This window comes from Mandrillus leucophaeus, unplaced genomic scaffold (genome assembly GCF_000951045.1).
Source record: "Mandrillus leucophaeus isolate KB7577 unplaced genomic scaffold, Mleu.le_1.0 Scaffold857, whole genome shotgun sequence".
Classification (NCBI taxonomy): domain Eukaryota; kingdom Metazoa; phylum Chordata; class Mammalia; order Primates; family Cercopithecidae; genus Mandrillus; species Mandrillus leucophaeus.
The window spans coordinates 386,486-408,321 of NW_012109330.1; the positions used below are offsets into that span (position 1 = coordinate 386,486).

General features: G+C 48.4%; 2 protein-coding genes across 3 annotated transcripts in view; both read left to right on the top strand.

The window, feature by feature from the left end:
• The window catches only part of SORT1 (sortilin 1), an 84,833-nt gene extending 79,424 nt beyond the window's left edge, over positions 1–5,409 (top strand). The window contains 5 exon segments of the mRNA XM_011968717.1: positions 208–324; positions 1,230–1,338; positions 3,411–3,517; positions 3,801–3,924; positions 4,140–5,409. Coding sequence (XP_011824107.1) covers positions 208–324; positions 1,230–1,338; positions 3,411–3,517; positions 3,801–3,924; positions 4,140–4,154 — 472 coding nt within the window. The 3' untranslated portion in view covers positions 4,155–5,409.
• Positions 5,410–11,434: 6,025 nt separating this feature from the next.
• MYBPHL (myosin binding protein H-like) overlaps positions 11,435–21,836 on the top strand; it is a 19,041-nt gene continuing 8,639 nt past the window's right edge. Inside the window, exons 1-5 of one of the 2 annotated variants that reach the window (XM_011968718.1) lie at positions 11,435–11,629; positions 20,049–20,137; positions 20,690–20,885; positions 21,124–21,263; positions 21,371–21,530. In XM_011968718.1, the coding sequence (XP_011824108.1) occupies positions 11,485–11,629; positions 20,049–20,137; positions 20,690–20,885; positions 21,124–21,263; positions 21,371–21,530 (730 nt within the window). In that variant the 5' untranslated portion in view covers positions 11,435–11,484. The remainder of the gene's footprint in view (positions 11,630–20,048; positions 20,138–20,689; positions 20,886–21,123; positions 21,264–21,370; positions 21,531–21,836) is intronic. The other variant, XM_011968720.1, reaches the window with a different exon arrangement.

Sequence of the window (21,836 nt, forward strand, 5' to 3'; positions counted from 1 at the left end):
AAAAAAAAAAAAAAAAAAAAAAAGCCTTCTCCATATCTGTTTTCCTAAATCGACCTCCTTCAGAGGTGTCACAGGCCTTCCTGAGCTACTTTCTAACAACCCAAGACTGGAATGTTAACCATCCACTGCCCCACATAACCCTTCATTGCTAGTCACTTACTGTCTTCCAACTGCTTTGAAAGGTACTTTATTTGCTGACTCTTGCAGTGATTTTGGCTACTACCGTCCAGAAAATGACTCCAAGTGTGTGGAGCAGCCAGAACTGAAGGGCCATGACCTGGAGTTTTGTCTGTACGGAAGAGAAGAACACCTAACAACAAATGGGTGAGGTGGCCTTTTCTCCCTTGTCATGATGGATGAGGTGTTCTTGTTCAGAGTGAAAGCTGCTTCTCTCCACACTGAGATCCAAGCCCTACTTTAGAGCACTATTTTTGGAGTGGTTGGGGAGGGGCAGGATGTGAAGACCTCCCTCGAGGGTCAACTACAGGAGGTGAGCCATGGGTGCTTGGTGTCAGAGGACTCAACCCCACCAACACCGCGAGGCAGAGGGCAGGAGAACAAGCTCGGCCAGATCCTGCACCCCTGCCTCCCGCCCACCGCCCCCAGGAAGCTCCCAGGAGAGGCGAGGGACCCCCAGGCAGAACGATAGAAGCGTCCCATCCACCATGAATGTCCATCACTCGCCTGCCACAGTTTAGGCACGGCCAGGCAGAGCTCTGTCTGATAGGACTTTCTTTGGTGATGGAAGTGTTCTGTAATTTGCTGTGCCCAATATGATAGTCACTAGCCACACGTAGCTGTGGACACTAGTGTAACGGAGGAACTGAAATTTTCATTGTAATCAATGTTAATTTAAGTAGCCACCATATTGGACAGTGCTGCTCTAGAGGGGCCTCATTACCTCCCTCCCCTGATAATTCCCCTCTCCCATTTTGGACCACTTGTTAATGACCTTTCTCCAGGTCACATTTCTTTGGCACAGTCTCTTAGGTAGAAAGAACAGGCATGTTTCTGACAGCAGGGGACTGAGATGCTTAGTTTGCTTAAGAGGCCTAAAACTACACAAAATACCCCCAAAACATCCCTGTGGACATCCCCCCAGACCTGAAAGATGACGTAAGGATGGGAAGCTTTTTGGCAGCTTTTCAAATCTTGTTTCCAAGAAATAGGCAGGGACCCAGGAATACATCCTTATCTTCTGTTACCAAATAATCTTCTCTGCCTGGTAGGTACCGGAAAATTCCAGGGGACAAATGCCAGGGTGGGGTGAATCCAGTTAGAGAAGTAAAAGATTTGAAAAAGAAATGCACAAGCAACTTTTTGAGTCCGGAAAAACAGGTATGTTAAAATAGGTCTAGTTTTCAGGTACAAATGGGATTTTGTGTTCTGCCAAGAAATATCAAAATTAAAACATCAAGAGTTTTGTTACTGATACAAAGTGGTCAAACTACTTCTGTCAGGCTTCCCTTTGCACAGGAAGCTGTTAGCATGAAGGATGGGTCACGTAACCCAGTGATAAGCTCACCCTAGTGAAAGCTCCTTTTTTATTGAGGATGGGGGGATGATATTCTGTAAAGCTGTAAAATTCTTAAAATCATACAGTTGTGGAAATTTCTGAGGCTGAGAGTCATTTAGGAAAATTCAAAAAGGTTGTCTATGGGCCGGGTACAGTGGTTCACACCTGTAATCCTAGCACTTTGGAAGTCCAAGGCAGGTGGATCACTGAGGTCAGGAGTTCAAGACCAGCCTGTCAAACATGGTGAAACCCTGTCTCTACTAAAAATACAAAAATTAAAATTACAAAAATTAGCTGGGGGTGGTGGTGTGCACCTGTAGTCCCAGTTACTCCGGAGGCTGAGGCAGGAGAATCGTGTGAACCTGGGAGGTGGAGGTTGCAGTGAGCCGAGATCGTGCCACTACACTCCAGCCTGGGCAACAGAGCAAGACTCCGTAACAAAAAAAGAAAAGGTTGTCTGTGAAGGGCCATGACCTGGAGTTGTGCATGTGTGGAAGAGAAGAGCACTGGGCAATAGGTAGGGTGGATCTTTGACCAAGTCATGTTAAGTATGTTCAAAGTGAAAATTTGAGCTATGGTAATGAGCAGGTTTTGATTTAGAAGCAAGTTATCTGTTGGGCGTGGTGGCTCACAGCTGTATAGTCCCAGCACTTTGGGAGGCTGAGTTGGGCAGATCAGTTGAGGCTAGAAGTTTGAGACCAGCCTGGACAACATGGAGAAACTCCCATCTTTACAAAAAACAAAAAAAAACAAAAATTAGCCAGATGTGGTGGTGCATGCCTGTAGTCCCAGCTACTCAGGAGGCTGAGGCGAGAGAATCGCCTGAGCCTGGGAGGTCAAGGCTTCAGTGAGCCGTGATTATACCGCTGCACTCCAGCCTGGGTGACAGAGTGAGATCCTGTCTCAATTTAAAAAAAAAAAAAAAAAGGTCATGAGGCTGCGTCCAAATCTGTAGCACTGAACTACCTGTAGAACTGGAGATGTGTCAAGAGGAAACCTCTTGATAATGAAGCACTAGACCAACAGCATGACTTCAGATGCTAAACAGCAGGCCTGTTTCCCAATTCGTAATAGGGGAGGTCAAGCTGGACCACCTGCAGTTCCTCCTCTCTGTTGTTCTAAGGGATGAAGGACTGACAAGGGGTGGGATTAAGGACATGATGGGAGAGGAGTGTGTGGGTGCGTGTATTGGTAAGGGGGCGAGTTCCTCCCTCTGTGCACCCTTGTCCTGGGCTCCTGGTGACTTTCCTCAGTGTTCGTGTGTGTGATTGCACAGGACTCCCGCCCACAGGGACACAGCTTGTCCCAGAATCCAGCTCTGCCTCCTCTGGGATACATTGAAAACACACACTCCCTATTTCCCACCCAGAAGCAGGTAGGTCACACGCAAACAATGATATAATAAGGCTTATTTGTAACAAGATATCAAAATTAAGTAAAAAAATAAATCTTGGTGTCATATAATGGCCTGCCTGGTTCTTCTGACACAGCTTCTTCCCAGATAATGACCCTGTTCTCTAGGCATTCGGCCCACTGTTATAGTAGTCTCCCTTTCCTGCTCCACCCTTAAGCCCCAAGACTTGTGAACAGTGGTGCTGTGGAGCAGTCATACTTGATCTAGGCAGTTGCCAAGGCTTCCAGGGTAACTTTGACATTTAAGGCACTGAATTTGAAGGTTCAAGGCAGTTGGAGCTAAGATGACCCTCTGCCAGCTATAATATTCTCCTGGTAACACTGAGATGGTTCATCTTGGGGAGCTGGAAAAGAGCCATCCTTAAGCACATCAGGACTGCAGATCATTCACAAAGAGATGAGGGGAATGAGTGGCTGCTTTGACCTCAGTCCTAGGATATGCGTGCCTAAAACTTTTGTGTTTGTGTTTTAATTTCTCAAGAATTCCAAGTCAAATTCTGTTCCAATTATCCTGGCCATCGTGGGATTGATGCTGGTCACAGTCATAGCAGGAGTGCTCATTGTGAAGAAATATGTCTGTGGGGGAAGGTAAGGAACACAGAAGTCAATCCAAGGTACTGAGTTCAAGCCAGAAGGCTAGTCTAGGGCATGTGGCTGAGTCTGCTCTTGGCAAAAACTAGGTACTTGCAGTACTGTTCCTGAAAAATCAGGCCCAAATCTTCTCATGTCTTACATTTTTCCTATGTCAACCATGGACTGTGTTTTCTGTGTCTGATGTGTTCCTGAGTGTATAAAACTGAGAAAGTCCATAGTCCTGTAAGAAACGCACCCCTGTGTGCCACCCGAGTGTTAAGGAGGTTTCTGTTCACAGGTTCCTGGTGCATCGATACTCTGTGCTGCAGCAGCATGCAGAGGCCAATGGTATGGATGGTGTAGATGCTTTGGACACAGCCTCCCACACTAATAAAAGTGGTTATCATGACGACTCAGATGAGGTGAGGCTATTTCTTCTTGAATGGTAGTACCCCACCCCACCCCCCCGCAAAAAAAAAATACAAGAAAAAAAAATTTGTCTTCTGTTCGTGATCAAGATATGCCAGGGCCAAGGCAACTTAATGACTATAATATTTGGCAAGCCCAAAAACTAGGTGATTGCTTTTGAAATAGGAGTGTTGTGGTCTGTTGGTAATATGGTGCATGTCTTTTTCAGGACCTCTTGGAATAGCTCTTCAGAGGAGCTGGACCCAGCGTGAATGGTGGAACCACAGTACCTCTTACACTCCCTGTGGCTCCAACTTCGGGAAATAAATTTCCCATTGCGAGGGACCCAGCTCTGTTTCTGCTGCTTCCATCAAAGCCAAAAGGACCTACATTAAAGAAATGCAGGGTGGGGGTGGGGAACCCTGAGCACTTTTTTACAATTGGCTCTGAGAAGAAGGGGGACATTTTAAATTCTTTAACTTCTTATTTCTTGTCCTGTCTCTTTGCAAAGTATGGGCTTTTGTTTTTGTTTTTTAAGGGAAATGAAATGGAATTCGAAGGGACCTTTTCACTAACCTCACTTCTGTGTGTTCTGCATGGCGCCTGCCCCAGGGCATCTGCCAACTCCAGCATCAGCTCTCACAGTGTACTTGGTACCATCCCTGGGCTCTGCTGGCGAGACGAAGCAGCTGTAGAGATGAAAACAGGCTGCAGAGGCTGGCACAGCCTGGCCGGCTTTTCTCCATCTGGGGACAGTCCTACTCCAAGAACACTGCACACCAGCTCCTCACACAGATCCCACTTCCTTTTTTTGTGTTTTTCAGAGACCACAGACCACAGTGATTTTTTTTCCCCTGTTTAATTAGGCAATACCCTTGTTAATTGCCCTTTGACAACTAAGTTAAACATGTGCTTCCCACACAGTAAATCAGGAAAACTTACAGAGCAATATTTTTAACTTGGGGCAGGAAGAAGGGAGCAGCAGAGAATTGACTAGATTTAGCACCTATTAAAAGAGAAACTCTTGCTTCTTCTGAGATCTTTCAAGCTGTGCTTTGTGTGTGTGCCAGTGGACTTACTCAAGGACAGGGTACAGACTTAGCTGGAAGTCTGCCCAGGCTGACTGATCTCTTCCCTAGAGTTGATTGTCGGGTACACAGTGTGGCCCCCCCGAAGATGGAACCTCACAGTCTTCCATGTTCCCTTTTTAACTGTCATGTGGCTCATTGCTGAATCATGTCAGTGGCTGCCTGTCTGCTGCTTCTTAGGTTGCTGTTGTACATGGAACCAGGACTAGAGATTTTTTCAGATGTATAGACTTAAAAAATTAGAATTTCATTACCAGGCTCTCCTTCTCACCACTTTTTTCTGGGCTCACCAAGTAATTTGTTGATACGAAAATTTTGGAGGAACCAGTTGAAAACACACTTCCAGTCTAGATGATGCTTTGTGTGATACATTAATTTCTTATTTTGAATTGAAAAAAGTTTTCCATTTGATACTTCTCTAAATTAAATAAATTATAGAATGTTGTTGGGTGAATTTTGGGGTGCCCATATAGTAATGGAAAGCTGCAATAATTCGTTTTAATACAGCTTGAATACTTGCTATATAGGAATATAGTATGGAAAGTTTTTGGTCTTACTGTAGCTACTGTGCAGGTCACAGTTTCTCCCAGCGATTATGATTGGGACATTCTTTGGTAGATACCATTTGCTACTAGTTTATTTTGTGGCTAGAAAGTCAGGTTTTTTTGGTTTTTTTTTTTTTAAGTGCCAAATTAACTTTCGTCAGAATGTGAGCAGATGGCTAAGTTCTCTCCTCCCCAGAATGGATTAACAGCTGCGTGGAAAGTGGGGGAGAGAGTGGATGGAGACTTTTAGAGACATTGAAACTGCAGTAGAATTAAATGAGTCAGGGAGCTTCCGTTAGAAAATAAAGTTAAGGCAGTTGTTGCGAAGATAATTAATATGGTTAGGGCTGGAGTGCACTGGTCTTTTTGCTCATTCATTTTGCATGGTTTTAAAATTAAAAATAATTCCAAAGATACGCCAGCTCACAAATGAAAGCGTCACCCTCTGTCCTACCCTCCCTCCTGCCCAAAGTGGATTTGGTGCCCATAAAAGAACTGTTTACACCACTTACCTTTCTCCCAGCATGTACTCACTGTGGGTAGATGCACCAATACATGGTAATCCTCTTACTCATTTTAAGACGTAAGAAACTTAATATTCTTCTCTAACCCATATACGATTACCAGTGGAGCTAGCCATTGGTAATGGCTATTATAAGCTCTTCGCTTATAATGATATCTGGGATTTCTGTGGAACTTAGCAAATTTTCAGAGCACCTTCACTCACATAATGTCATTTGAACCTCACAATGTTCTTGGGATGGAGTCAGCCGTGTGTGTGATAAGCAGTGCTGGCTGGCTGTCTTCAGGACTCTTGGAAATCTTTATGCATTTGAGTGCTGACCACTTTGAGCAGGGCAGCCTTCATGTAGATGACTTGCTGTTCTTTATGACAGGGATCAGTGGCATTTGTTTCCGAGCAGTATTTAGCACCTTTTTGCCACCTTGGTGAACAGAAAATTGTATTTTCCTGTCTTTCATGGCTGAAAACAAAAGTAATGGGAATTATGTGTTTGCAGAAACTGCCCTTCCCCTCACTGAGGGTCACTGCTCAACAGTGCAGAAGTGGACTCTCCACTGAGGGGTCTACCTCCCCACCCTGGTTTCCACCCCAGGCTGGCTAGTTCCATTGGTTTGAAGACTGACAGCCAGCCTGACTCATTCTCATTATTGGCTAGTTAGCTTTCTTTATCATCCTGTTCACTCACAAATGTATGTCCTCAGCCAGAGAGTAAGACAGCCCAAATCCGTTACAGCTTTAAAAAAAAAACAGATTTCTAATTTGCCCTACTCATGTTAGGAACATTGTCTTTGAAGGTAAAACATAGTGTATCATTGTGTAAACTCCCAGGCTTGATGTAGCAGAAGAGATCATTTCTGGAGGCTTCAGCAATGGAATTTAGCATTGTAAGAGAGATTGAACATACCAGTCCAAAGTGGTCCGAGTTCTTAAATCCAGGTAGGGAGCTCACTCTTCTTTCTGCTCTGGGCCTAAGGGGGCATTGGGCTTTAGTGAGACCACAGCCCAGGCTGGTCTCTCCTGTAGGCTGTTAATTCAATGGCAACTCTATTTCAAAGAATAAAAGCCTTTGGAGAGTTGCGGCAGTTCTGGGGGTGGGCTCCGGAGCGTCCATAGATCAGCTGTAACTGGAACTTGGAATCGGTGTCTGCCTCTGAATGGACTTCCCACCTCCTCTCTCTTGCTCTGGGGCTTGCCTCTGGGCCTCTCCATGCCCAAGCTGCCTTTCATCCCTGACAGGCTGGTAATGTGCTGACCGCCTCCAGCTCCTGCCTCGAGTCTGTAAACCAGAGCTGGTTCTCTCATGACCTTCGTCACGATACCAGGATACGGAGAGGAGCCCAGGGCCATCCACACCCACCCTAGGGTAACAGGACTGGCCTGGCATTAGTCATTATTTAGTTTCCAGGCCAACCATCCAGGTAGAGATTCCCTTTCCTTTGAGCAGCGCTCTCAAGAGCTCCGTGCCTGTCCACAATGACCTAGAGTGTGCATCCTGCTCACTGTCAGTGTAGGCCCTCACCCCTATATTCGTCCAGGATACTTGGAACTGCTAAAATAGAAAGGGGTTCGGCTTTCAACTTTGCTGCCATCTTCCCTGAAGCAGGAAAATGAACATGGACTTAAACGTCCTTTGAAAAAAACCAAAGTTTTAAGATTTGCTGTGTGATGAAGTGACAGGGAGGGCCAGAGTCAGCAGGTGCCAGACTTTCTGTTCCATCTGCCACGGGTTTGTCCAGCTCAGGTAGCTCTAGGAGCACCATCCTGCCCTAGCAGAGCCCAGGCCTTCCCCTCATGAAGCATCATTGAAATAGCAGGAGCATGTTAATTTCTTGGTTAGGTTGCATTACAATAACAAGAGTCAGAAAATTAATTCGAAACAACTTGCAGTATGCATTTCTTCACACCAGTACATTCTTAAGTGTACTTGTTTATAAGGAATAACAAACTAATCTGTACCTTTATATATATGTGTGTGTACATATATACATATATAAACTGTATAGTGTACATGGTAATGATTTATTGCTATGCCCCAGATCCTTAATGTAGTTCTCATTCTCCGCATGCCCTCAGCCACAAGTGGGTGACTGACTGTTCCCTGATGATTTGGCCCACCTCCTGTGTTTGGACCTCTAGGGAGGAGGTTTTGGTTATATTCTCCTTTTCCTCGTGCACAGAAATGCTCAGGGTCCCCATGTGCCTGTTGTTCAACCCTCTCTCTTGTTCCCTTTCTGAGCATGTGGTCCTTCCCCAAGCTGTGGGACAGCTGCCTTCCTACGAAAGTGTAAAGCAGTATTAAGATCATTACTGCATGTGCCCTAAAAACCCAAGTTTTCTATTCCCTTGGGACAGAAAATTGCATGTGAGGTGGGATAATCGAGTTTCAGTGACCCACATCAGTTACACATTAAAGCCAGGCCCCATAATAAAATTCCACAAAATGGAAATAAAACTCAAATTTCTTTAGCATTGTGTAAATAAATCTGAATGTGTTTAACTTTGTACTGGTAATTTTCTGTATATTTGGAATATTTGGGTTAAAAATAAAACAGACTGGACTTTGTTACCTAACCTACTGAAATGACTAAGTTACAGTTTGTTAATGTGATACATTTTCCAGTTTTCTAGCTTCAGAATCAGACTCTAGCAATCAGAGAACAGGCCAGTTAAAGAGCCAGGACTGTACATTTATAGCATGAAATGTATTCGGTCATCTATGAGGAAAACGGCTCACAAAATGTGAGCCGTAAATTACCTCATTTTCTTGCTCTTCGTGCTCATACAGATCTTCCTCCTGTGGGTGTGTGTACGACCAGTGCCTAGAAAGTCTAGGCACCCACCCCACATACCTTCACAGGTTTCAGTTGCTACACTCTTCCTTCTGGACACAGCAACAGATAATTACTCCTTGAATTCTGTGTTATTTTCAGCAGGTTTGACACCTGGCGGCACTGAGAAGTTCAGCTTTGTAACTTCCCATCTGTCCCTCTTACATTTCTCTTGCTGTTCGTACTGGCCCTTTCTTGTCCATTTCATTTAAGGACCTTGCAAAGCGTTTAAGAGAGGTGCCTGCCCACCCATCTGGAACCATTAGCCATCCTACCCTGCTAGCCTGGGGCAATATTCCATGTAATACTTCAGCATCTTGGTCTGAAGATGACAGGGCAAAGCCCTTGTTTCTGAGGCCACCATCTGATGGGAGAGTTTCTATACCAGGACATTATCTAAGGTCGTTTTATTTGAAGGAATTCTATCTAATATGGTATTCTAAGATTTCCTGTGCCGGAATCACTAGGTTGGTTTTTTTAGGTGCAGATTTCTGGATACCACCCTAGACCTATTGAATTAGACTTTCTGATGGGCAAAGCTTAGGAACCTGCATCTTAAAGTTGATTATTTACACCTTCGTTCCAACAAAGGGCTAAGATTCAGCCTGGGCCAATTTCCTCACCAAAAGATGGGTTACGTGTTGTGTAAAAGGGGGTGTATTTGGGGTCTCCTGGCTAGGGGACGGTCCACACTTAACGGGGCCTTGGCTGGGTCAGGCAAGAAAAATAGTTCAGGGCCGGGCGCGGTGGCTCAAGCCTGTAATCCCAGCACTTTGGGAGGCCGAGACGGGCGGATCACGAGGTCAGGAGATCGAGACTATCCTGGCTAACACAGTGAAACCCCGTCTCTACTAAAAATACAAAAACTTAGCTGGGCGAGGTGGCAGGCGCCTGTAGTCCCAGCTACTCGGGAGGCTGAGGCAGGAGAATGGCGTAAACCCGGGAGGCGGAGCTTGCAGTGAGCTGAGATCCGACCACTGCACTCCAGCCTGGGCGACAGAGCGAGACTCCATCTCAAAAAAAAAGAAAAAAGAAAAATAGTTCAGGAAGACCTTCAAACTAGTTCTGATATGGCAAAAACCCAGTCTTCTGCCAACCAAACCAGCCCCATAGGCCATCCAAGGCCCCAATAAACAGATTGTCCTGGACCTCAGCCCCTATACCAGTTACAAAGAGGGTGAGCTTCTGTCACCCCAAGATAACACAGGCTCCTGGGATCTTACCATTTACCCCAAAATTGAGGGCAAAATGAGTAAGAAGTCAGTCCATTCATTCAACTGCACCCATTTTTTTTTTTCATGAAAAAAATAACAAGGGCAAGTAGGGGCTGCGGGAACCCTGTACTTTCCACTCAACTTTGCTGTGACTTTAAAACTGCTCTAAAATTAAGGCATTTTAAAATGCAGAGGGATGCTGGCTTCTGGAGATAAGAAGGTGGGAGTATGACAGGAAAGCGGCAGTGGCCATGGCATGTACAATACGTATAGAAAGATGGTTTGCTAAGTCTGGAAATCCTACTAATGTGACTAGTACCTACTGTGAGCTGGCCACTTTTCTATAGATTGTATCATTTTATCCTCAACACAATCATGGCATCATCCCTTGTTTCACAGGCTGGGACCTGAGACTCCAAGTTGGTGATTTGCCCAGAGTCCCAGCTGGTGAGTGAGTGGTACAGCCAGAAGTCACACGCAGGTCCTCTGAGCTCGCCTCCCTCTACCACTGCTGCCTCTCCCTTTATTTGTACTTCATCTCATAGGCAAGGCAGCCATTGACAGCTCTCAAAGGGGGAAGTGCTGGCCTGACCTAAAAATAGCTTACATTTATCAAGCACTTAGTCGGGTACACTCTGCTAAGCACTTTACAGAGATTACCTCTTTAATCCTCACAACGACCCTACGGTTATAATTATCTCCATTTTACAGATGAGGAAACAGACTGAAGAGAGACTGTGATGTGTTGTGAGTCACACAGCTAGTTGGTGACAGAGCCCCAAGTGGTGCCCGGGCAGCCAGTGTGAGTGCAGTCTCCACCTACCACTGCACTGTGCCCGCTGCCCCCTGGGGAGCGGGGGAGGATGGGACAGGCCCTGTAAAGGTCGAGTTGATAAGACTTTACAACTCATTGAATGTGGGAGCAGAGGGAGAAAGAGCAGTTCAGGTATTGCTGTGAGTCAGCTGATCCTGGGCCCCTTCTTTGGGACCTGAATGCCCTGCGGGATGAACTGGAGGTCAGGAGCAGAGATGTCACTCAACCCTCCCGACAGAAATCAGAGGTCCCTTGTGGATGGTCTGTGTTCAAGCTCTCCCTCCCCCCCGGTGCTGTGGGGGGTGTCATCTCTCTCTCGAGATAACCGGGCCACCTCAGTCCTCCTCCTGGGGCTATTCTTGGCTGCTCTTTGATCCTCCTCTCTCCCCCAACCCCTACTTCAGCCCTTCTGCAGGGCGTAGCTGAGTGGGGAAGGCCAGCCCAGTTACGTAACCCTGTGGCTGGGACCCGGGAGGCCAGCCTGGGAGCAGGTGCTCAGCCCCTCCCTCATCACCAGCAGTGAAAATCTAGAGCTGGAGCTCAGCCTCTGGGAAGGCCCAGCATGGAGGCAGCCACAGCTCCGGAGGTGGCCGTAGGATCCAAGCTGAAGGTGAAAGAAGTCAGCCCAGCGGATGCTGAACCACCCCAGGCTTCACCTGGACAGGGGGCTGGCAGCCCCACTCCCCAGCTCCTGCCCCCTATAGAAGGTGACCCATGGCGGGTGGGGAGGCTGGCGAGGCCGGGTGGTGGGAGTTGGGGAGGACATTGCCACTTTCCTGGCGGCACCTCAGCTTTTTTGCTGAGATAAAGACTTTATAGGATTGGTGCTTAGGCTGGAGATCATTCGTGGGAGCTCCCAGCCCCTGTCCTTGATGGAGTCTGACTTGCTGCTCAAATGTCTCTGCTAAGTTTTTGTGTTTTAGCTGAGAAGTCAGTGATGATGTTGGTGGCACTTTACAGTGACTAAAAATGATCTGTTTATATTTTTACCTTTTAAAAAATTGTCATAAGGACAGGAGGACCTGATATACTAATGGCCAGTCAGGAAGGGACTGAGGGGTGAGAGAGAGTGGCTGTCTGCAGAAGGAACAGGGAAATCAAAAGCTATGGCAATGGGGAGGCTAAGAGTGGGGCAGCACAGTGACACTCGGCCTTCTGCTGGGCAGTGCCACGGGGTCAGGACCTCCTCCAACCTCCAGATGCTCCCATGGGAGATCCTGACCCCTCAGAGTCTGAGCTCCACAGAGGTGGAGCTCGTCTGGGAGAAGCATTCGATTTCCCCTTCACGATGGTCTCTGTGCGCCTCTCAGCAAAGAGGCGTTCCCAAGTGAGGAGGTGGTTGGCACGAATTCCAACCCCCAGCTTCCTGCCACCCATCCCCGAATGCCCTGACTGAGGCCTCTGTAGCTAACCACTTCATGGCGCTCACCTGGAATTCTTGAGTGAAGAGGATGAAAGGACCACAAACAAGAAACACGTGGACTCCCAGGGCAGGAAGAGGCAGGGGAAAAGATGTACTAGACTTGGAGGCAAAGCTGTAAGCTCAATTCTTAGTGCTGCCTCTAATAGCCCTGTGACCTTGGACAAGTCACTGAACTGCTTAGTTTCCATTTTCGCTCTGTAAAATGGTGATTCGTAACATCTACCTATCAGGGTAGTTGAAAGGATTGCTGAGATGATCCAGAGTGCCTTGGAAGAGGTCAAACTAGACGTAAATAAATGATCAAATATTTCCAAGTGAGAGGTGAAGGCTGCGTTCTGCCTCCATAGGGTTGTGCAGCAGATACTCTCTGCTTCTTATCCTCATGGGAGAGGCCAGGTTTCCAGAAACTGTTTGAATGTCAAGGGTAGAGAGCTGGCCAAGTTTGTCCCATTGAAGATGGGAGCAGAAGTTAGTGTTAATATATTAAGCTGGGGTGATTGAGGCAGAAAACCAGTTTCTTCCCTTAAAAGGCCCAGAGAATAAGTGACAGGCAGCAGGAGAATGAGAGCTGAGACTGCTGACGACTTGGCTGTCTCTACTGGTCTCCCCAAAACCCCAAGGGAGGGCGCTCATCTCCCCCATGCTTCTCCCCTCTGGCTGCAGCCAGCTCCTGACAGCCCCCAGTCACGGGCCCGCAAATGCAGCCCAAACCCTCTTGTGTGCGGCAGCTCTGTACACTGCAGGCCTCAGGGCCACTAGCACCCAGTGGCTCAACCCAGTGGTACCCTAGAAGTCACTGGCAATAAGAATACCTTTGAATACTTTCCAAAATATATGTGCATCTGTTAACTACTTGGAACAAAGAAGTTCCAAGAGTTCAAATCTTGGCTCTGTTCTGTGGCCCGAGGCAAGTCAATCCACTCCCATTTTCTCATCTGTAAATTGAGGAGTTGAACTAAATCAGGGTCTTAACCTTTTGGTGGATATGGACCCCTAGGAAAATCTAATGACAGCTGTGGACTCTTGCCCCAGGAAAAATACACAAAAAAACACACAAACCCCCACTAAAGATCCTTCAGGGTGCCATGGGCCTGGACTAGATGACCCCTAAGCCACCTGAGAGCTCCAAAGCCTTTCTTCCTCCTAACTCCTCTTCCTTACAGAGAGCTCTGGGACTGAGTATCACAGTAAGCATGTGAAAACATGGGAACTAGAGCAAGCATCAGAAATAGAAATTAATTTGCAAGATCAAAACCAACTGCAAATGGCCAACAATGAGCTTTTAGTTTGGCAAGCCTGCTACGTGGCTAAATAAGCAGGAGTAGGTGGCCGGCATTGGTAAACAGTTCTATGTCTGTCCTCAGCACTACACTGAGCACTGTGTCCTGGAGACAAAGCTTGGCAGGGGCGAGAGGAGAGCTTCCAAAACAGGGAGAGGCTGGGTAACAAGCTGCATCCCTCCCATAGAGAAGGTGAGACGCTGAGGTGGAGGAGGGAGAGCCCATCTGCTGACTTCAGCAACATCGCTCCAACTGACTGTGTGTGCTCTTTCAGTCTGAACTGTTCTGTGTCTTCCAGACATGGGAAACTGAATCTCATACCTAGGAGTGACCTTTCTTCCCGCCCTTCCTTCCATCATTCCTTTCCTCCTCCTTCCTTCCACAAATATTTAGGTTGTGCCTATGATGTGCCAGGTGCTCATCATAGGTGCCAGAAAATAGAAATCTAACTTCTTCAAAGCCTGGGACCAGAAGTGATTCTCACCATTGCCACTTAGGTCTCATTGGCAAGAACTAGTCTCATGGCCATCCAGCAAAAGGTGGCCGGGTAGGTGCCAGAATTACAGAAATGAACAAAATAGGTAAAATAACTGCCCTTATGGAAGTTATATTCTCACAGAGGGAGCTAGATAATAAATAAACAAGTAAAATATCTAATATGTCAGATGGTGAGAAATGCTATGCCAAAACGAATGCAGGGACGGGGATAACACGTGCTGCGGGTAGGAAGCAAGCAGGCTTCCTGCTTCAAATGGAATATTCAGTGAGGGCCTCACTAATAAGGTGACATTTGAGTAGCAACTTAAAGGATGTGAGAAAGCAATGCATGCAGATATTTGGGGGAATATTTTCCACACAGAGAGAACAACTGCAAAGGCCCTGAGGCAGGAGTGTGCTTTATGGGTTGGGGCAATTGTGGCTGTAGCACAGAGAGGGAGACAGTGGCAGTATTTCAGTCTGAGAGGTAGCAGGGTCGCTGTGAAGACTTTGGTTTGTCTACGAGACAGAGAGACAGCCAGTGCAGGGACTGGGAGTAAGGACTGACAGGACCAACTGTAGATTTTAAGGATTTTTCCAGCTGGCCATGTTAAGAATAGACTGTAGGTGGGCCTTAGACACTAGCAAAATCAACAACTGGGAATGAGAATAAGGGAGAAGGTAGGGAGGTTTTAGAAGGGGAAGGTGTGCAATAGTCATCCAGGAGAATGGGAGACCGAGTGAACTTGGGAAGTCTAGTAGAATTGCCAGGGTCCACTTGGAGGTGGTGGTCACTATTAACGGCCTTCAAGTTAAACTCCACATAATTTTGTATTTTCCCCTAGTCCTGTTACTCTGTGCAGATACAGGCACTGAGTGGGTGGGAAGTTTATTTAACCAGGGTTAGGTATTGCCAGGAGAGTGCAATGAAGTCAAAGAGGACTCAGGGATTTGAGTGAGTGCAAGAGAGAGAGTATAATAATGACCATGTAATCTAAGTTGGGCAGTGAAGAAAGTGCTGACATGAAAGGGGTGCTAGGTAGTGAGAGGGTGGTAGGACAATGGATCACAGATCTCAGTGGTGCCAAAGAATTGCTGGTGTTGGAGCATTAGAGGAAGTGAGCTAAAGGGATAAAGATTATATTAGTTAGGTATACTAGTGAATGAAACAAATTGGTCTCAGGAATGACAGACATCTCTTTCTCACTAGCGTAAGAACTGAAAACAACTGTATTCCGCAGATAGTTCTCCTCCATGTGGTAATTCAGGGACCCAGGCCTCTTTCATCTTGGGGCTCTGCCATTCCTTAGGGCCCCGTGATCATTTGCGTACAGCTAGCAGAAGGAGAAAATAGAAATCTAACTTCTTCAAAGCCTGGGACCAGAAGTGATTCTCACCATTGCCACTTAGGTCTCATTGGCAAGAACTAGTCTCATGGCCGTCCAGCAAAAGGTGGCCAGGTAGCCACTTCTCAGAGATAGCTACACTACAGAAGGAGTAACATACATTTTGTTAGACAGCCATCTCTGGTGATGAGACAGTGGGATGCTTGTAATTCTGATCATAGAAGGATTGTAGCTGTTGGTCTAGAAATAGCCACAGGGACCAGTGGCTGAATTAGGAGAGGACAAAGTTATTGGAGGAGTGGTGGGCTGGATGTGAGAGACCCTACAGGGACTGGAAACATGGGTGTTGGGACCAGCAGGAATTATGCCTGGAGCAGTGTTGGAGAGACAGTGAGCCAGGGCTAAAACCATCAAGCACTAGGGGGATGACTGTAACACAGGGACGGGGTGGGGTGGAGTCTTTTCCTCAAAGAAGTGTTGCCTGTTCCTATGTCCTTTTATTTTTTCTGACCTTAGTTTCATGGTCTTCAAGAAAGTGACACTCTTGCCCCACTCCTTTCCCATTGCACTCCTCGAGACAGGTTTCTGAGCAGACCAAGGCCACATCCTAGGCATCTGGTAATGTTTCTCTAAGAAATCCTGGTACTTCTTGGATTTCTGGAAACCTCTGGATAGTTTCAAAGCCGTAGCTAGCCTCCTGCATTCCCCCTCTTTTGGTGACCCTTCACCCACATAGGCACGTGTGTATGCAGGCTCTCTCACACACACACTGTCATACACACACGTACACACACACAACACACACACACACACACGTAAACACACCCATACATTCCTGCACGTACACAAACACACACACGCACACACATACACACACACACACATACACACACACACAAACAAACACACACACACACACACCCTCTCCACTTCTCCAGTGCTTCCATCTTGATTCTTGTCTCTCCAGGTCATAGTTAGTAACATTGGTCTGAACTATACAGCCCCCTAGGCAGCCGCTGGAGAAAGACTGATCCCATAAAAGGGAATTATGAGAGGATAGGAACAATTATAGAATAGTAAACCAGGCATAAACTTTAGCAGGATAAAAGTAGGGTAGGCATTAGGAGGAATTTTCTAATCAGAACTCAAGATCTTTGGACTTGAAGTAGTTTTCTCTTTTCTTTTCTTTTTTTTTTCTTTTTGAGATGAAGTTTTGCTCTTGTTGCCCAGGCTGGAGTGCAATGGTGTGACCTCGGCTCACTGCAACCTCTGCCTCCCAGGTTCAAGTGATTCTCCTGCCTCAGTCTCCCAAGTAGCTGGGATTACAGGCGCCCGCCACCACGCCCAGCTAATTTTTGTATATTTAGTACAGACGGGGTTTCACCATGTTGACCAGGCTAGTCTTGAACTTCTGACCTCAGGTGATCCACCTTCCTCAGCCTCCCAAAGTGCTGGGATTACAGGCGTGAGCCACTGTGCCAGGAATAAAGTAGTCTTCTCTAAGAATCTTTGAGAAAGAATTAGACAGCATTCTGTCTGAGAGAAATGTCGGACTGAGAGCAGCCCAGCTCAGAACCAAAGGCCCTTAAAGGACTTTTCAAGATGCCTTTTCTCTAAGACCCTATGAAGGGAGAAAACCAAACTGTGACTCTCACAGACCTGCTCTTAGAAAACCTAGGCTCTTAAAGGCTCTAGGCTTTGGTTCACATCCCTCCTGGCATCTGAGGAGGAGAAAGACCTTGGGCATCAGGGAAAGCCATGCCTCCCCAAGGTCAGTACAATTTACACCTCGCTTGACTGCAGATGTGTGAAAAGAGATGCCTCAAATGAGCCCGGCATCCACATTCTTAGCAAAGAGTCAGATTGCACCCGGGTTGGGTTGGGAGGCGATTGGAGCGCATGCTGCTGACCTGTTGACCGGGCGTCTGAAGCTGTCACACTGTCTCCTGCCACCTCTGCACATAGTCAGCTGTGTGAGCCTCACGCCCCTCCTCTGCCCTCCCACAGGGAGCCAGGAGCCTGCTGTGAGCAGAGGCCTCACCTGCTCATCCTCAGAGTCCATTGTCAGGAAACCCACTGATAAGCAGAGAACCGGCAACGGAGCCGTCCAGGACAGGAGAGACCACCGTCCTCGCGGGCAGCCTCCTTCCTGGCTCTCTCTGCCCAGCTGGGATCCTCTCTAGATCTCAAGGGCCAGTCTGCTCCTCTTCCCCTAACTCCTCCACCTTAGCTTATGTTCCACATAAACCCGTTTCTTTCATTTTTCTCTTTGGTTCAGATGTAAGAACGCTAACATTTTCCAAGGTGTTTTTCTAAGAAACACTAGGTGGAAACACATACATGAGCTCACAGCCACCCATGACAGCCCATTCCCTACCTGAGGTCTCGGCAGGGCGGGCCGCAGCGGGCACTTCTACCAGGCGTGAAGACCTGGGTTCCTCTCCCCACCTCAACCCTTTGCAGTTCTTGGGTGTGTCTAGCCCCTGCTTTCCCTCTGGGCCTCCTCCGTCCAGGGGCAGGCCACTCTCTGAGCCCTGACTGGTGCTCAGTGCCAGGTGGACACTGGCAGGCAGGACACAGTTAGTGCTCTGAGAATGGGTCCTGCAGACACACAATCTTAGATGGGGAGGCAGGAGTCTCAGGTGCCAGGCACATCGTCACCGCTAGCCGGGAGGTCTCCAGAATACCGGCTTCTTTCTCGGAGCCCTCTTCCTCCCAGCTTCCTTGTTCTGATGCTTACAGCCCCTTCCCAACGCCGACATTCTATAGGGAGGCAGCACAGGGACAGCAGAGCCACCTTCTCTCCAGCAAATGTAAGAAGGGTTATTTCCTCCCCCAACAGTGGGAAACCGAGCCCAACAAGATGAGGTTTTGACCCTCCTTTCCAAGTACAGCCCTCTTTTTCAAAGCACCCTTAAGTCATATCCACCCGTTTTCAACTCCTTGGTTGCTTGCCAAGATGGCCACAGGAGAGGAGCCCATCACACAAACGCTTCTTCTGTTCTTCATGCCCCGCCCCTCCCAAGCCACCAGAGCCCAGCCGAGGGCAGCCACAGCAGGGTCGCTCAGCCGCCTGGGACTGCTGCATCTGTGCTGAGGCCGTCAAGCCCTGAGCAGGGCAGGGAGGACGGGCACGCAGACCCATCAAGTCCCCTCATCATGTATTCCTGAGGTGCAGTCTAAGACAGGCACAGCCCAGGTGAAAACATAAGCCACACAGCACAAAAGGAAACTGCAGAAATCAAACGGACTGTGTGCACTGTACATTGCTATTGATCTTCATTTGCAAAGGTCTCGCGACCTTGAGATTATCATGGGGAGACTCCGGGAGTGAAGTTCTCTGGACAGTGCTCGCCGATTGAGCTGGAGGAAGGACACAGTAGAAGCTCTGTTTCAGTTGCGTCACTTACATGTTTGTGTTATGTAATGTACATATTTCAACAGTTCATCTGTAAGTAAACAGACATATGTCATAGTGAATGCTCAGGAAAGTATTTTCACAGAAGTTAGCAAAGAGTCTGGAATCCACTATCAAGCAGTCATGCTGTTTGCCACAGGAATGTACCAGGGGTGAAGTTCTTCCAACTGCCAAGAATGAACTGCGGCAGGAATCCTGGGTTGTTGGGAACTGAAGCACTATCACATTCTACTGAAGATAACATCAGCCAGGCGAACGCCTGTGCCTGAGAAAGGAAGAGACAGCAGCCAGGAAAAGGCCAGAAAATGGTGTCCGTCTCAGCCAGGCCCCCGGGGGAGCCCAGGTAGAATATTTGTGCTTTGGCAGCCGAGACAGTGTGAGGCATCCCAGGAGGAGAGAAATGACACCTGGTCATTCTCCAAACCTACACTCAGCACTTTTCCAGGCCTCTCCTGTCTTCATCCTGGAAGCTCAAACACATCATCTAATCTCCACTTCTCACTGGGGCAGGCCGGGGAGATCAAGGGGAAATGAGCGGTGGACCTCATCTGTCCCAGAATCTGTACAAAATGATCCTCTGCAAACTGGAAGAAGCCCGGGAGCAGAGTGGCCATGCAGAGGAAGGGACCCAGACATGCGCTTCCTCTGCAGTGACATCAGTGCTGTCTCCGTGGGCGGCTGGGGAGGCCAGGGTGTTGACTCTGCCTGCAGAATGGAGAGCATTCTCCTCAGACTCAGACTTAACTGGGAGGTCAGGGTTGACATGGAAAGTGGACTTGATAAAAGGAATGGTATTAAGGACAAATGTAGAAAAGGGTGGAAAGACAAACCACACAGACTAGGCTGGTCTGTACATAAACAGAAAAATAAAAATGCCTCCATCAGGATGGAATGCCTCGAGATGATGGAAAGTCAGCATTTGAGAGATACAAATTAAGAGAACTGTCAGACTCGCGCTCCAGTGTTCTTTCTGCTGAGACTTTAACATTCCCAGGGTGTTCCTTAAGCCAACCCCTCACCCCCAAATCCCAGCAGGATGATGGGAGCACTCTTCCCCTTCCCTCTAAGAAAGGCTTAATTTGGTGACTGATTCCTGGGCCACCCACCCACAGCAGGCAGCTGGAGGCAGGATTTACTTTCTCTGAGTATCCATCTCCTATTTTCTCTCTTTCCATCACTCAGAGCACCCCAAGATCTGGCTACCTCGGGCCCTGAGGCAGACCTACATCCGGAAGGTTGGGGACACAGTGAACCTACTAATCCCATTCCAGGTGATCACGCGAGAACCATACTGGGTCCATGTCTGGGGCCAGCCCAGGCTTCGGATTTGGAAACAGATGCCAAGAGGCCTGCTAGCAGAGGGGCAATCTTCCCGGCCTTGGATAGAAGGGGTCACATCACCAGAAGTCTGAGGCCAAAAGACCTCTGCACTCCTGAGGGTGGGTGTGGATCGGACTGGATGTGCACCCATGAGATGGTGTGAGGCTAATCCAGACCATTCAGTCTGCAGAGGCCGCGGAGCTTGCAGTTAGAAGGGTTCTTGGCAGTTTGAGTGGCTATTCAGTTGGGTCACAGCTGCCCCGGGTGTTCATGACCTAAGCTCTCAGAGGTTGGGAGACTCAAAGCCATCCCCCTTTCCCAAGATCCTTAGGTTGTTGCTGAAAGGAGGAGGCCCCCGGGAGGGTCGACCAACTTCTAACTCAAGGAATGTGCAGCTCCAAGTCAAGCCTCCCTGTGGACCTGGGGTGGACGGGACCCCTACAGCAGCAGGGAGAGTCAGGAAGCCTCTCAGGGCTGCTCAAAGCATTACCCTCATTCCTCAGGGCAAGCCCAAACCTCAAGCCATCTGGACACACGATGGCTGTGCCTTGGACACCAGCCGTGTGAGTGTGCGGAATGGGGAGCGAGACTCCATCCTCTTCATCCGAGAAGCCCAACGTGCTGACTCAGGTCGCTACCAACTCCGTGTGCAGCTGGGCGGGCTGGAGGCCACCGCCACCATTGACATCCTGGTGATTGGTACGGCGAGGGGGACGGGGAGTGGGAGATGGGGGTTCCTCAGGAACTCCCTCTCCAGGCTGAAGAGGAGCCAGCTCAGAGAGCTGAGGAAGCTGGGGCAAGGCCCCCACGTCATGTCTGGGACACAGGGTGGGCACAGGAAGGGTAGCTGAGCAGGAAAAGGGGCTGGGGCACTCCTGAAGTGACTTCAATGCATGTGGGCTGTGCCGCGCCCACTGCCATGGCTTTGCCCTTTCAGAGAGGCCAGGCCCTCCTCAGAGTATTAAGCTGGTGGACGTTTGGGGCTTCAACGCGACCCTGGAATGGACACCTCCCCAAGATACGGGGAATACAGCACTCCTGGGATACACGGTGCAGAAGGCTGACACAAAATCTGGGGTGAGGCCAGCTGGGGAGGAAGGAGGGTGGAAGAGGGCATGCTGGGACAGGCCTCTGGTAGTTCCACATGGAGTGGCTGATTTCCGGCATCATGTTCGGCCCCGCAGCTGTGGTTCACAGTGCTGGAGCACTATCACCGCACCAGCTGCATCGTCTCCGACCTCATCATCGGCAACTCCTATGCCTTCCGTGTCTTTGCTGAAAACCAATGCGGACTCAGTGAAACTGCCCCCATCACCACGGACCTCGCCCACATCCAGAAAGCAGGTAAGGGAGGCACAGGGACCATGAGCGGGTGCAGTGGCTCACGCCTGTAATTCCAGCACTTTGGGAGGCCAAAGAAGGCAGATCACTTGAGGTCAGGAGTTCGAGACCATCCTGGCCAACATGATGAAACCTCGTCTCTACTAAAAATACAAAAATTAGCAAGGCATGGTGGCACACTCCTGTAATCCCAGCTACTCAGGAGGCTGAGGCAGGACAATTGCTTGAATTCGGGAGGTGGAGGTTGCAGTGAGCCGAGATAGAGCCACTGCACTCCAGCCTGGGCAACAGAGTAAAACTCCATCTAAA